Raw genomic sequence first — 16,354 nt, 5'->3', positions numbered from 1 at the left:
CTGTTCTGCCTATGCCTGCACTGCAGTGAACAACCATGGGGGGTCCCAGGGGGTGGCCTCTCCACCGGGGCCCCATGCCCTTCACCGCCTGTCTCTGCTGCCTCTTGACGGCCCCCAGGAAGTCGATGAGCGTCAAGGCCGAAGTGGGGACGCCATAGTCAGGCCAGCTCAGGTATTGGAAGTGGGTCACCTGCTTTTGCTCACAATTCTGGTAGGGAAGGGATAGACACACCATGATAATAGTGTTAAATTGTGGTAAACAATCACTGATATGCATGATTTCTAACGTGTTGGAAGTTTTGATGTTGGCAAACACCAACACTAAGGTAGTGTTGCACAGTGAAAATTGTTCCAGCTAAGGTGAACAGCCATCCCTATGCAGCTAGCCTGTGCTACAGATAATCTCAGATTTTCATCCTTAAAAAACAACAAATCAGCAATAGGAAATGTGTTATTCCTTGTGTAAAGGGAGCAGAGGTCACTCTAGACCTGTAGCTGGCTGCTGTACCTCCATGTTATACAACTCCAGGGTGGTCTGGCTGTAGTGGGAGTGGTTGTCCACTCTCTGGTTGACCACAGCCATGTGACTGTACACCTCCTGTCCACCTTCCTCCAGAGGCCAGTACTGACCACATTTCTTCCGACCGCCCTCGTTCGTCCTGCAACACACAGATTTATTATCTCCAGGAGGGTAATGACAATCGCTCTATAATTCAAGAAGTGCCCCATTGTAACATACATGGGTCTGGTTGACAACAGTCACCACATATCAGCATTTCCAAACGTCAGTGAATCATTTAACAACAATCCTCCACTTCATGCCATGACAAAGACTTGATATAATTTCAACTCCCACTGGGTGAAGGAACGCTGTAAGAAAAGTAACTACCTTGTTGCCATGACAATAACTAGCACATTTTGCTCCCAGACCATTCTCCAAAAATCACCATAAGTTTTCTCCAGTGGTCCTATGGACAGTAGAGTAGAATGAAGGGAATTATATACTTGTTACATCAAGGCTCATACACACTTACAAAATGTTGAGGTCTTTATGTATAAAATGTTCAACCGACTCGAAACTGAGTGTACAAAACATAAAGAACACCTGCTCTTTCCATGACATAGACTGACCAGGTGAATCCAGCTGAAAGCTATGATCCTTTATTGATGTCACTTGTTAAATCCACTTCAATCAGTACAGATGAAAAGGAGACAGGTTAAAGAAGGATTTTTAAGCCTTGAGACAATTGAAACATGGATTGTGTATGTGTCATTCAGAGGGTGAATGGGCAAGACAAAATATTTAAGTGCCTTTGAACGGAGTATGGTAGTAGGTGCCAGGCGTACCGGTTTGTGTGAGTCAAAAACTGCAACAGTGCTGGATTTTTCACACTCAACAGTTTCCTGTGTGTATCAGGAATGGTCCACCACCCAAAGGACATCAACCAACTTGACACAACTGTGAGAAGCATTGGAGTCAACATGGGCCAGCATCCCTGTGGAACGCTTTCGACACCTTGTATAGTCCATGCCCCTACAAATTGAGGATGTTCTGAGGGCAAAAGGGGTGTGCAACTCAATATCAGGAAGGTGTTCCTTATGTTTTGTACACCGTGTGCATGCTTATGACAAGTCTTTCTATTCATCAAGCACACCATAATGCATTATACCTGTCGACTTTAGTGTTACCAAAATACCAATAGTTTGAGAAAGGTACCTCTTACAAATGAATCCCATCAAAATGACTAGTGCAAAAGTCTCTGATGGTGAAACTAGCAGATGTAATATCATAGACGGCCATCGTTGTACCTTGAGTACCGATGTACGCATTCTTCTGTTTGTAGCCATCCATGAAGCTGGCGTTGATGTAGTCCGATCTCTGAGGGAACAAACATGCCTTTGTCACAGCGACTGAGAGAATAGGGGTCCTATAACATCAGAGCTGTACAGTAGCAATCCAGATAACATTATAGAGCCCTGTTGGATGAATGCCAAATAAATTGAGCAAATAAAAAGAGGGTACCTCTTTACAATATTCATGTACATGCTCTTTTCAATTTTAGAACCATTAAAATAATGCGAACATGTAGGCTCAATACAAGCAATGTGATGAAAGGGAAACTTTATTACATTAAGTTCATGACGCTAGCTAACAGGATGAAATATTTCAACTTTGTACTCAAGGCGCCTTGTACTCAAGGCGGTATTAAGCCGATAATCAGAGGCCTTTGGTGAGCATGCTGAGTGTAAAAGTAGAGGCTTTCTCACAAACACATGAACCAAAGATGTCCAAGATGACATTCTATGAGGCTGAAAGAGTGCATTCACGTATGGCAATATTGCGCAGTTCTTTTGTAGTTTTTTTTTGTCCTCTTAACAGCCTATTCAAGATGAATATTCAAAAAATATAGAATTAATATTTCAAGTTCTAGGAACCATGTGTAATGTTCAGGTATATGTGCATTTACAAATACTGTATGGAGCCATATTATGCTGTTGTGAATGGTGACAGCAAGTCTTCTAATGCACATTGTGCTTGATAAAAGGCACTATATGCACATGTGGTTCCTAGAAAGTGTTACTGATATCTCATATGTTATGATACTGTACACTTTAACTGCATGATGACATTGTCATACGACTTTTGAGAAGTACACACCTCGTTTTGTCTAGTTTTCAGACAAACTCTTGTTTGGTCAAGACACAGGACATCCCCATAGCGATTCCTCTCCTGGTTGTATGCAGTACTGGAGAGATTGACAGACATAATCAACCATTGGTAATTTAAGAATATCATGAATCAGTATCAAGTTACTGCTCCAAGGGACTGATGCAAAGTTTTGCCACCCAGTTTGATGCTTTCCTTGGTAGTTTAATGGACAAACCCAAAGTCTCATCCTTTTCAACCCAGTGAGGGCTGGGGGGCCTGTATTCACAAAGGGCCAGAGTATGATTGCTGGTATATGATCAGTTTAGCCATTTAGATAATAAAGAATAAGATTATAAATCGATAGGAGGGTTCTGATCCAAGAAAAGCTCTGATCAGCTTCTACACTGAGACACCTTGTGAATACAGGACCAGAACTCTCTAGGCTTCTCCCTACGCAGCTCAAATGCCAGGAAATGTAGATCAACACAAAGCAAACCCTTTAAAAGTGATTGTACTCATCTACTCACAGGGCACAGTGGAAGGTTCCTGGCGGTTGCTCCTTGCGGATTTCCACGTACTCCAGGTGGATGCCAGAGCGCTGGAGCCTGCCCAGGTGGGCCATGAACTCCTGCAGGCACATGGCCTCCAGCCCGGGGGTGTGGACCGACGAGTCCGCCAGTGGGATGCCTACCAGCTCGTCAACAGGGTCCACGTGGGCGTTCTGCCCAGCCAGGAGCTGCTCGTTCCAGCCGTGGGGATCCAGGGGCAGCAGCCCCCCCAGGTGCTCTGGGAGACAATCCCGGGGGAGGTGCTGGTGGAGGTCGGACATTTTGACCATCTGGACCTGGGAGAGGAGAAGGAGGTAGGAGAGTGTGAGGGCTTCAACTTGAAAGTCAAGTGATAACATCTGATCTTAAGTCCTTGCTCCGTTTAAAATATATATATATATATATATAAAAACTGGACCACATGTCAAAAGTATAGAATCCTTTTTAGGACATCCTGATTTGTAAGCTGTAGGTTTCAGTCTTGACTAAGAATTGAGGATGTCCTAAAATGGATTCCATGCATTAATAGGGGTTTAGGCTGATTTCATTCCAATTCAATGAATCACTGGGACAGTCAATGAATTAACGTCAAGGAATCAAATAGTGTGCTTTTCAATAATGCTCCCTGCCCTGTTCAATAAATGGATTCCGATTTGATATTGCATATTAGAGCCATTTTACAAACGTCATATCATCAATGAATAATGTGATTGTGGTGATAACACCAAGCATTCAATCTCATGACCTCCTCAAGTTCATAAAAAAGTCATAGTTAAACAAGATCATTAATGACTAAATCAACTTTGTAAAAAAAAAAATATCACTGTCCTACTGCCTTCTTAACTAATCTGCTTTAAGAGATGCAAGTCCATCAGAGCCGCATGAACGATCTGTTACATCTACTATTTTTTGTGAAATCAACAGTGACTTGGGCTGAGTATAAATGGCACATTATTCCCTATGTTGTGAACTACTTTTGACCAGGGCCCATAGGGGTAGAGTGTGGATCGAAATGATGTACACCCTTGATAAAGATGAGAAATAGTGACTGTATAAAATAAGTCATTCTAATTCTGAGCAAAATTTTATATTCTTACAATTGCTCAGAGAAAGATTTTGTTAAACAAGTAATACTTTTTTCTCTCAAAAAGATAAGGGTCAAAATTATTGACACCCCTGAAGATTCTTATAGATAAAGTAGTCAAGTTAAGTATTTGGTCCCATTTTCCTAGCACGCAATGACTACATCGAACTTGTGACTAGAGCTGCAAAGGGTCTGAAACTTTCCGGTAAATTTCTGTAATTTTTCCAGAAACTTTCCATGGGAAGTTAAACCCGGGAATTTTGCTTAAATTCATCAAAAGTTAGCTTATAACAGTGAATCTTTTTTGTGGGATACCAAAGGCAATTCTAGGTCTTGTGGCATATTTTTGTTAAACTATCCCAAATTAAATGGAATTTGCAACCCTCTTCATGCACAGTGCATTCTTCCATCACATGTACAGCTGATTCTCAAGATCTTGCGCACTAATGAGATGCTATTGAGCCCACACTACTAGACTGTCTGAGCCAAGGACTACAGGCTTTCTGGTAAGTTTTGATTACAATACCGGGTGGGGTGAATATATTTTATATGACATGCATCATTTTTTTGTCATAGCAAAGGGTCTGAATAACAACATGTTTTTGCTTTGTCATTATGGGGTATTGTGTGTAGATTGAGTTTAGAATAAGGCTGTAACATAACGTGGAAAATGTTAAGGGGTCTGAAAACTTTCAAAATGCATTGATTAAGTCGGTTTGGATGGAAGTGTCCGCTAAATGATCATTACTACAGTCACATTCTTGACAGTTCTTTATAGTTGGAATTGGTGCTTGTTTTTGAAGATACAATTCTACCCATAGTGAGAATAGTACCATTGCACTCACCCTCTCCCTGAGTTTCTCCTTAAGCAGCAGGCTCAGCAGGTTGTAGGGCACGCGGAACCAGACAGGGGCGCCCACTATTAACACCTTCTTCAGCCTGGCAGGAAAAGCCCCCTGGTGTAGAACAGAGCAGACCTGCAGTTTTGGAACACCACTTTGCAATCCTGGCCTCTCATTCATACACATGGAGTGTACATTTTTTGTCTGTCATCAGTCAACATATTAGCCTGGTGAACAGATAGTGATAAAATACTACAATATGCTGCCTCAGTACTTTCTAACCTTGAGTAAGTTGAGAATCTTCTTGCTGAGGTCCAGCTCAAAGTTGGTATAGTTGGAGCCCGCCATGTCATAAATGAACACCAGGCCATTTCTTTGAGTTTCAAAGCTGGGGGGAGAGAGAGAAAATGAACATTAAATGGGTATATTTATAGAATGAATAGGAGTTTGGAGGGGTAAAACTATTAAATATCAAGGCATAAACCTCTCAAAGCTTATGTTATACTAAAACTGTATTAACAGTACCAGTCAAAAGTTGACACACCTACTCATTGAAGGGTTTATCTTTATTTGTACTATTTTCAACATTGTAGAATAATAGTGAAGACATCAACACTATGAAATAACACATATGGAATTATGTAGTAACTAGTGCTGTTGCGGAGACCGTATTACCACCACACCGGCGGTCACGAGTCATGAAGGCAGTCAAATTACACATGACCGTTTAGTCACAGTTTTTAGGCTTCTCCAAGCACTCTATTGTCCCTCTTATTAATTTGACATCAATGCGAATGTTTTCGAAAATCGAATCAAATACTACATGAGAGCACATGAGCTCATGTTGCACAACATTTCTGTGCGATTGTGGGAGAAAGAGTGATGGCCGCTAATAAAAAGAGGAGGATCCCATCTTTCTATAGGCTAGGCCTACTATATTTATTTCTCAACTTTCCTAATAATAAGCACATTGCTTATATTTACAACAGGAGTATAGCCTACCTGGCTGGCATGAAAATAAACCACGGTGAAAAGCGTACTCCATTTGCTATTTAAGTGCATAGATGACATGTATTATTTCCTGCTGCCCCTGTTTCGATACAGGTGCATGATAATGGTCCATTCTAAATCTAAACAAATGTCACTCATGTAGTATATGTAAAGACAATATTAAATCAAGAAAAGTCTTAAGGGTGACACCTCATGTTGCCTAGCCCATAGTGCTATATGTTTTAATAAAGCTTAATCACAACTAAAGTGGCCAAATAACTTAATTTAGCACATTAATCCACTTCACAATGGGTACCTTTATAATAAAAGCATTACATGCATTTGCGATCACGATGCTTTCCACTAATGGAACATTCAAGCTTATAGCCTACTACCATGTGCGCATTGCTGCGCTTATAAATGTGAAGAAATAGCCTAACAGTTTAAGCTAAACATTCTGATCTGTTGCGTCAGTCTCATTGCATAAAACAGTGTTTTGATGCTAGTGGTCGTCTTCATTTGGGATCTATCGCATCCCACAACTATCCCAGACTATGTTTGGAATATTTATTTCTCACACAGAATGTTTGTACTGTGGGGGATAGTAGAATGACATAAGCTAGTGCTTTTGCTGTTCGTTAGACCTACTCATCTTGTTGGCTGTCAACGTAAATGTGGACAGTTCTTCCAATATGCCGCTCAGAATTGGATAAGGATGCACGCAGTTGCATCCCAGATGTGTCTCTTCATTTGTAGCCTGTGAGAAAGACCAGATCACGTGACAGAGAGCCATGTGAGTGAGAGGGTTTCCGATTGTGCAGCACACTCAGGGAGAAGGGCACAAAGCAGCACTCCGAGACACAAAAGTCATGGCTCTTTATAGAGTGCATTATGGCCACAAAGGGGATACTGTCCTGAAATGTGAGGAATTATCAAGTGCTTGTCAAATTGTGAATGAAAGGGAGACTATTGGAGTGTGTACAGCCTGCGCAAAAAAACAAAGCAGAGCTCATGCCTTTCAAGCTACTTTTTTCAAATCATTAGAATCTCATCATGCAGTCTTACAATGTATTAAAAAGCAAAACATATAATCAAACATTTGTAGAACAACTAATGTTACTTTAATAAATCTAAATTAAGCATATAGGAGTACCTATTTCATTGTCAACCGCTCAACACAGAATAGCTCCCTCAAATCGTTGAGACTATTTATATTGTTCAATTGTATTCTTATTGCTATAAATAATATAAAATAATGCCACAGAATTATAAGCAAATCTTGTCTGCTAAATGAACTAGTGTAGCCCACAGCCTAAGAGGGTTTTTATAGATAAGCATCAACCAGTGGGTCTTGTGACAGGTATACAGAGATGACCAGTTTACAGAGGAGTTTAGGAGTGCAATGATGTGTCCTATAAGGAACATTGGTGGCAAGTCTGATGGCCGAAGGTTATCGAGCGACTGCTCGAGAGCAACCTTACCTGCCGATCTATAAATTATGTCTCCATATGGGTATGATGGTCATTTGAATCAGGGTTAGTTTGGCAGCTGGTGTGAAAGAGGAGCGATTACAATAGAGGAAACCAAGTCTAGATTTAACTTCAGCCTGCAGCTTTGATATGTGCTGAGAGAAGGACAGTGCACCGTCTAGCCATACTCCCAAGGACTTGTGTGAAGTGACTACCTCAAGCTCTAAACCCTCAGAGGTAGTAATACCTGTGGGAAGAGCATTCTTCTTAACAAACCACATAACCTTTGTTTTGGAGGTGTTCAGAACAAGGTTAAGGGTAGAGAACGCTTGTTGGACACTAAGAAAGCTTTGTTGTAAAGCATTTAACACAAAATCTGGGGAGGGGACAGCTGAGTATACGACTATCATCTGCATATAAAAATGGATGAGAGTGCTTCCTACTGCCTGAGCTATGTTGTTGATGTAAATTGAGAAGAGCGTGGGGCCTAGGATCGAGCCTTTGGGTACTCCCTTGGTGACAGGCAGACTTTATACACTGCACTCTTTGAGAGAGATAGTTAGCAAACCAGGCCAAAGTCCCCTCAGAGACACCAATACTCCTTTGTTGGTCCACAAGAATGGATTGATCTACCGTATCAAAAGCTTTGGCCAAGTCAATAAAAATAGCAGCACAATATTGCTTAGAATCAAGGGCAATGGTGTTGAGGATCTTTAAGGTTGCAGTGACACATCCATAACCTGAGCGGAAACCAGATTGCACACTGAGAGAATACTAGACATAAAGAGAGCCTGTCAGTTGATTATTGACAAGTTTTTCCAACACTTTTGATAAACGGCGCAAAATAGAACTAGGCCTACAACAGAGAGGATGAGCTTGATCTCCCCCTTAAATAAAGGACGAACTGTGGCTGCCTTCCAAGCAATGGGAACCTCTCCAGAAAGGAGAGACGGGTTAAAAAGGTTGGAGACAGGAATTCTCTCAACCAGATTCATCAGGTTGGAATGCATTTCAATTAACAGGTGTGCCTTGTTAAAAGTTAATTTGTGGAATTTCTTTCCTCTTTAATGCGTTTGAGTCATTGTTAAAAGTTCATTTGTGGAATTTCTTTCCTCTTTAATGCGTTTGAGTCAATCAGTTGTGTTGTGACAAGTTAGGGGTGGTATAGAGGATAGCACTATTTGGTAAAAGACCACGTCCATATTATGGCAAGAACAGTTCAAATAAGCAAAGAGAAACGACAGTCCATTATTACTTTACAACATGGTCAGTCAATCCGCAGTCACATAAACCATCAAACACTATGATGAAACTGGCTCTAATGAGGACTGCTACAGGAAAGGAAGACCAGAGGATGCAGAGGATACATTCATTAGAGTTAACTGCACCTCAGAAATGGCAGCCCAAATAAATTCAGAGTTCAAGTAACAGACAAATCTCAACATCAACTGTTCAGAGGAGACTGCGTGAATCAGGCTTTCATAGTCGAATTTCCACTACTAAAGGACACCAATAAAAATAAGAGACTTGCTTGGGCCAAGAAACACAAGCAATGGACATTAGACCGGTGGGAAATCTGTCTGAAACCCAAAACACAACTCCAGGATGTGTAATAGCTATTTGACCAAGAAGGAGAGTGATGGAGTGCTGAATCAGATAACCTGTTCTCCACAATTACCCAACCTCAACCCAATTGAGATGGTTTGGGGTGAGTTGGATCACAGAGTGATGGAAAAGCAACAACAAGTGCTCAGCATATGTGGGAACTCCTTCAAGACTGTTGGAAAAGCATTCCTCATGAAGCTGGTTGAGAGAATGCCAAGAGTGTGCACAGCTGCCATCAAGGCAAAGGGTGGCTACTTTGAAGAATCTCAAACATAACATATATTTAGATTTGTTAAACCACTTTTATGGTTATTCCATGTGTTATTTCATAGTTTTGATGTCTTCACTATTATACAACAAGGTAGAAAATGGTAACAATAAAGAAAAACCCTGGAATGAGTAGCTGTCCAAACTTTTGACTGGTACTGTAAATCCAAACGGGTTTTCTAGTAGACTACTAAGAGAGGCACATCCAATGTTTAAAAGGGTGCTCTTTGCTGTTATACAGATTAAAATTGTACATTTTTGGTGGATTTACAATGACATTTTTTAAATGAAGCTATAACAGAGTTGGCTACAATTCCAATGTTATCCTCCAGAAGAGACAATATATATTAGAGCAATGTGGCTAAACTCCAATGTACTGCTAGAGGATAAACCCATTTTCTTGGAGAGAGTGTATTTGAAATGTATCATGTGGCATTGTAAACATACTCCCAATTTTATCCAGGTGTATGGAGATGTACAGTGCATTCAGAAAGTACTCAGACCCCTTGACTTTTTACACATTTTGTTACGTTACAGCATTATTCTGAAGTTAATTAAATTGTTTGTTTTTCTCATCAATCTACACACAATACCCCATAATGACAAAACAAAAACAGAAATTTTTGCAAATGTATTCAAAATAAAGACACACAAATATTACATTTACATAAGTATTCAGACCCTTTACTCAGTACTTTGTTGAAGCACCTTTGGCAGCGATTACAGGCCCAAGTCTTCTTGGGTATGACGCTACAAGCTTGGCACACCTGTAATTGGGAGGTGTCTCCCATTCTTCTCTGCAGATCCTCTCAAGCTCTGTCAGGTTGGATGGGGAGCGTCGCTGCACAGCTATTTTCAGGTCTCTCCAGAGATGTTCGATCGGGTACAAGACTAGTCTCCCAGTCCCTGCCGCTGAAAAACATCCCCACAGCATGATGCAGCCACCATCATGCTTCACCGTAGGGATTTTGCCAGTTTTCCTACAGACGTGATGCTTAACATTCAGGCCCAAGAGTTCAATCATGGTTTCATCATACAAGAGAATCTTGTTTCTCGTGGTCTGAGAGTCCTCGAAGTCTTTTAAACTCCAAGCGGGCTGTCATGTGCCTTTTACTGAAGAGTGGTTTCCGTCTGGCCACTCTACCATAAAAGGCCTGATTGGTGTAGTGCTGCAGAGATGGTTGTCCTTCTGGAAGGTTCTCCCATTGGTCACCTCCCTGACCAAGGCCCTTCTCCCCTGATTGCTCGGTTTGGCCGGGCGGCCAGCTCTAGGTATTCTCAATAGAAAATGATAAACAACTCATCGCAGCTCTGCCACAAAAATGGAAAAGGAAATTACTTAAAAGAAAAGGCAATTAATTAGTTTGTCTGCCACCAAATAAAAGTCATAAATGGCTTAAAATGAGTCATATAAATCATAAAATGTACCAGTTTCACTTACGGTCAAGAGGGTTGACAACTATGCCTCATAAAATTCAAGATGCTGTAGTTGGGAACAGATTTTAGATGACCCAATACCATGGCATTGGGTTTATGAACTGATATATAAAAGGACAATTGATCCATCAATTTGTTCTTTTAAATTTAAGCTATTATATACAATTCTTGCTTCAAAAAGAATGCTCAGTGTATGGGGTATTCAACAGTCAGAGCGCTGCAGACTGCCATGATGAAACAGAATCAATAGAGCATCTCTTTTGGTGCTGTCCATCAGGTGCTTGTTTTTAGAGTCTTGTCCAGGAATGGTTGTTATGCCATAATATCAGGGTGAAGTTGAACCTGCAAACTGTATTGCTGGGGGATGTGAAGGACAACAGTAAGTTAATAGGAAATATCATTGTGCTCTTGGGTAAATATATTATTTTTGGGGCAATTTTGGCAGAAATGTTGCAGATGGGAAGGTTCAAGTCCCTAGTGAGACACCATCGGAGAATGGAGGGATGTATTGCGAGAGGAAATGGTAGAATTATGATTTATTGGGAAAGATGGGTTGATCTGTGGCTGTTTGAAGAGTGGAATTGACAAGTGTTGGAATAATTATATATACAAATGTATGTACAGTATAAAAGTTTAAGGTTCTCCAATCAGCGGTGAGGACGGGGATGGGATTATTGTTTGTTTTGATGCTGTGAGCGGTGTGTGTTCTGGTCTTGGTAGTTACGGGTGTGCTCGCTTCCAAGTGGCGGGCCTTGGTTTTTCCCACCCTTGGAAAATCCCTTTGGGCTGGGGGCAGTGCCTTGCCGGCGTCTCGGTGCGGGTGGGGGCGAGCGCACCCACTGACCAGAGCGCCCGCTAATGGGAGTGGCCATTTGTACTGTATTGTTGTTTTAAAGAAATACATTTTTATTTTATTTTTTAGAATACAACTCTATGAATGCCCTCTTCATAATGCATTATAAGCACATTTATAAACTGGGCGGTCCATGTCCTGAATGCTGATGGGCTAACAATCCATGGTATATCAGACCACATGGATATGACAAAATATGTATTTATACTGCTCTAATTACTTTGGTAACCAATTTACAATAACAATAAGGGACCTCGGGTGTTTGTGATATATGGCCAATATACCACGGCTAAAGGCTGTACCCAGGCACTCGGTGTTGCGTCATGCATAAGAACAGCCCTTAGCCGTGGTATATTGGCCATATACCACACCTTATTGCTTAATTATAATGCCTTATACGTAAATCGTTATAATTAATGACATAGGTGCTAATAGCTGCTCATAACTGCTCATCAATAATGGAGTAAAAAAGGATTCTAAAAATCACTCATCAGGTCATAGAAATTACACACACTTTCACAACAAACTGTCACCGTGCAATGCCTACATCCTGTCTCAATTTGTCTGCTGTGTTGTAAAACTAAGCCTGCCTTTACCCAATGGTCTTGATCAATTAAGACAATTGGTCATTTAGGTAATCTAAGACAATTGGGACAGAGACTGAGTCTCACCTACATAATTGAACAGAACACATAATAGGCTAATACTAAAATATGTATCTCGTTGTTCTCACCTCTCCACAGCCCGGTCCAGGAGGTAGAAGAGAGCCTGCAGGACAACATGGTTGCCTGTCTTGTTGGGGCGGTGGAGCTTGGCTGTGTACAAGGCTATGGAGGCGCCTGATGGGTCTCGCACACTCTGGTTGAACAGAACAGAGACAGAGGTCAGAGTGAGGAGAGATTAGGGTGTGCTTCTTAGCTGCACTGTGGGGCACTGAAGTCCAACAGCCTGATTCAAATAGGATTCTATATAGTACCTGTGGGTGAAAAAAAAAGCAAATAAGCAGTAACGCATCACAAAAGTCACCGCAGGTTTATCACTCGGTATACATTTCTATTTTTCTCCATTGGCATAATACTAGTGGTGTATACAGTTTTCAGTAAGGCTGGGAATTGCCAGTGACCTCACGATACAATATTATCACGATACTTAAGTACCGATAAGATACGCATTGCGATTCTCACTATTCTATATGTAATGCAATTCATACTGTGATTATATTGCGTTACGATGTTCCAAACGTATTGCTCACCATATGTCTTCTGCAGAGGGACAATAGAGAATCAATGAGAATACAAGTTTTGATCAGTCATGGAAATAAAAGTGCTGAAAACAAAAAAGATGGAGAACAAGCTATGAATGAAAAATACTGTCATTTTGTCACAGGTACAGCCAACTAGAGCAAAAAGAATATTGCGATATTGTCAAGATGATATAATGTATCATCAAAAATAATATCCCGAATTGTAACTATAGATTTTTCCCTCATCACTAGTTTACAGTATAGGTGCATACAGACAGGTTTGAGGCAAAACTCTAGTCTAGACTCTAGACTAGTTGCACAATGAATCCAACATGCAATCATCAAATACATGTGAAGTCATGGCAGCCTCCATATCAAAATGTCTAAAATGGGGACTGGTGTTCAGTTTGACCACAGGATGGCAAAGTGGACATGACCATGAGAAGCAATGAGAGCTTTGACCACAGGGAGGCACTTGGGTTCAAAGTCAGTAGATTTAAAATGGGCGCCACCTCACATCTCTGAAGGAGTGACTTCTATGAAACAAACTGTCAGTATGAATGGAACATCTAACTAAAGCCAAACAATTGTGAAAAACAGGGCCCCATTCCATTAAATTAAAACAGGTCACCGGTCACTGGATTAGGACATTCTTTCACTGTGAGTTACTGTGTGACCTATTAGCATAGAATAGTTTATAGTCTGAACTGCAACACTGAAGAGCATACAATACATTTTTCCACAATTAACACTCACCCCAGCATCCAAAAAGCAGATCGAGTGACTTAGTTTGACTAGGCAATAATAAAAAGTAGGGATGCACGATATATCGGTGAACATATCGGAATCGGCCAATATTAGCTAAAAATGCCAACATCGGCTCGATGTCTAGTGTAACAGCGATGTGCAAAACCGATGTCAAAGATTACGTGCATACCTATATAACATAGGTACATGACGTAATGACGTCACATAAAATTTTGCGTTACAAGTGTAACACAGCATTCCTAACCTAGCCCACAAATGTCTGCTGTGTGGATCGAGCAGTCAACAAGTCAAGCAGTCATTTGAAAGAGTAAGAACATTTCAGCGAGACAACTCAAAATCAAAATCCAACGCCAAAATAATGGAATTCATTGCCCTAGACAATCAACCATTCTCTGTCGTAATTGCATGCTCATGAATGTGCTGGTTGTCATACCGCTGCTGCCATTTCAATGGAATTTGAGAACACGTTTGAAATTTGGAAACATGAACACTAGCTAGTAGGGTTGCACATTTTGGGGAATATTCAAGGTGGAAACTTTCTGTGTGAAATAACGGAAATATATGGGAATTAACGGAAATATGCAAATTAATATTACTACAATTTAAATGTAGATGTTTTTTTGCATTGGATATATTTTCCATATCAAATGAAGACAGAAACAAACCTTTGACCTTATCATAAGTAGAGATATTTGAAAATTATTAAATCCTTCCAATATAAATAAAAAAAACAATTGAGTTACAAATGAAACTTTAATTAAATGAATTGACTCTTCACATGGGATGATTTCACTGAACAACAAAAGGGAATATGTGAATGATCCATCACATATTCCAAAAACGTTTTTAACATACATCTGTAAAATGATAACCAAAGCTTTAGTTTCTAGACTTTCTTCCTCTCAGGCTTCCATGTCTTCTCCCTGGACCTCTTCAATGTCCACCTCCTGAACATCAGACTCTGAGGCCCCATCTTCACTGTTACTTTCCAACCTTGTTGAGGATGGCTTGTTGTCAGGCTCAAAAAGCCAAAAGTTTGCCTGGATGCCCACCAATTTTTCAACCCTTGTATTGGTCAGCCTGTTACATGCTTTGGTCCATGTGTTCCCAAACAAGGACCAGTTGCGCTCTGAGGTGGCTGATGTTGGTGGGATTTGGAGGATGATGGAGACAACAGGGGAAAGAGCCTCAGAGCCACAAAGTCCCTTCCACCAGGTGGTTGATGAGATATGTTGGCATGACTGCCATATTGCACCTCCATCCCAAAGCCCTTACATCATCCAGGAGGATCCTCTTGATGGGGCTGTCCATATCGGCAGACTGTGATATGGCCATTTCTTGGAGAGACTCCTTCCCCTCCAGGAAACTGTCAAACATGATGACAACATTGGGGGGCAATGTTGCTGGGCAGCTTCAATGTGGCGCTCTTATTCTTCTCACTTTGCTTGGTGAGGTAGATTGCTGCAGTAACTTGATGACCCTTCACGTACTTAACGATTTCCTTGGCTCTCTTGTAGAGTATATCCATTGTTTTCAGAGCCATGATGTCCTTGAGGAGCAGATTCAATGCATGAGCAGCACAGCCAATGGGTGTAATGTGAGGGTAGGACACCTCCACTTTAGACCAAGAAGCCTTCATGTTCACAGCATTGTCTGTCACCAGTGCAAATGCCTTCTGTGGTCCAAGGTCATTGATGACTGCCTTCAGCTCATCTGTAATGTAGAGACCGGTGTCTGTTGTCCCTTGTGTCTGTGCTCTTGTAGAATACTGGTTGAGGGGTGGAGATTATGTAGTTAATTATTACTTGCCCACGAACATTCAACCACCCATCAGAGATGATTGCAATACAGTATGCTTTCTCTATGATTTGCTTGACCTTCACTTGAACTCTGTTGAACTCTGCATGCAGCAAATGAGTAGATAAAGCATGTCTGGTTGGAGGGGTGTATGCTGGGCGAAGAACATTCAGAAATCTACTGCAATACACATTGCCTGTTAGCATCAGAGGTGAACCAGTCGCATACACAGCTCGAGCAAGACATTCATCAGCATTTCTCCGACTACGTTCCTCCATTGAATCAAAAAGTTGGAGGGACGCCATGTGCGACTGACGTGTTTTCCGTTTGCTCCCGCAGTATTCTTAAAGTTTTTGAATTTTGCAGCGGAACCGTATTTACTTTAAAATATTAGTTTGGTGATCCCTTTCCCTAAAAACCAAGACTACTTTGCTTTCGAATGTCAGCATGTGTATGAAATATAAGGCCAAAAACATGACTTTGAGGAAACCTGGCCTACAAGACCCACTCTCATCACCGCCCTCTCCTGAGTCTGAGGGCCCGGGGACTCACACTTTACCCGGGGGGTGCGGCATGGCCTGGCGGCTCTGAAATGAACATTCGAGGCCATCAAACTACTATGTGTAACAGTATAGCTTCCGTCCCTCTCCTCGCTCCAACCTGGGCTCGAACCAGGGACCCTCTGCACACATCAACTACAGTCACTCACGAAGCATCGTTACCTATCGCGCCACAAAAGCCGCAGCCCTTGCAGAGCAAGGGTAACAACTACTTCAAGGTCTCAGAGCAAGTGACATCAGC

General features: G+C 41.3%; 1 protein-coding gene across 1 annotated transcript in view; it reads right to left on the bottom strand.

Moving 5' to 3' along the window:
* Positions 1-16,354, bottom strand: part of LOC112252725 (protein tyrosine phosphatase non-receptor type 9a) — a 50,837-nt gene that overhangs the window by 2,363 nt on the left and 32,120 nt on the right. Inside the window, exons 4-12 of the mRNA XM_024424230.2 lie at positions 12,479-12,603; positions 5,407-5,512; positions 5,128-5,238; positions 3,178-3,494; positions 2,660-2,747; positions 1,810-1,879; positions 890-968; positions 509-659; positions 1-208 (exon numbers count right to left, since the gene is read on the bottom strand). Of these exons, the coding sequence (XP_024279998.1) occupies positions 1-208; positions 509-659; positions 890-968; positions 1,810-1,879; positions 2,660-2,747; positions 3,178-3,494; positions 5,128-5,238; positions 5,407-5,512; positions 12,479-12,603 (1,255 nt within the window). The remainder of the gene's footprint in view (positions 209-508; positions 660-889; positions 969-1,809; positions 1,880-2,659; positions 2,748-3,177; positions 3,495-5,127; positions 5,239-5,406; positions 5,513-12,478; positions 12,604-16,354) is intronic.

This window comes from Oncorhynchus tshawytscha, linkage group LG06, assembly GCF_018296145.1.
Source record: "Oncorhynchus tshawytscha isolate Ot180627B linkage group LG06, Otsh_v2.0, whole genome shotgun sequence".
NCBI lineage: Eukaryota > Metazoa > Chordata > Actinopteri > Salmoniformes > Salmonidae > Oncorhynchus > Oncorhynchus tshawytscha.
This window is presented reverse-complemented; position numbering and strand designations above follow the sequence as displayed.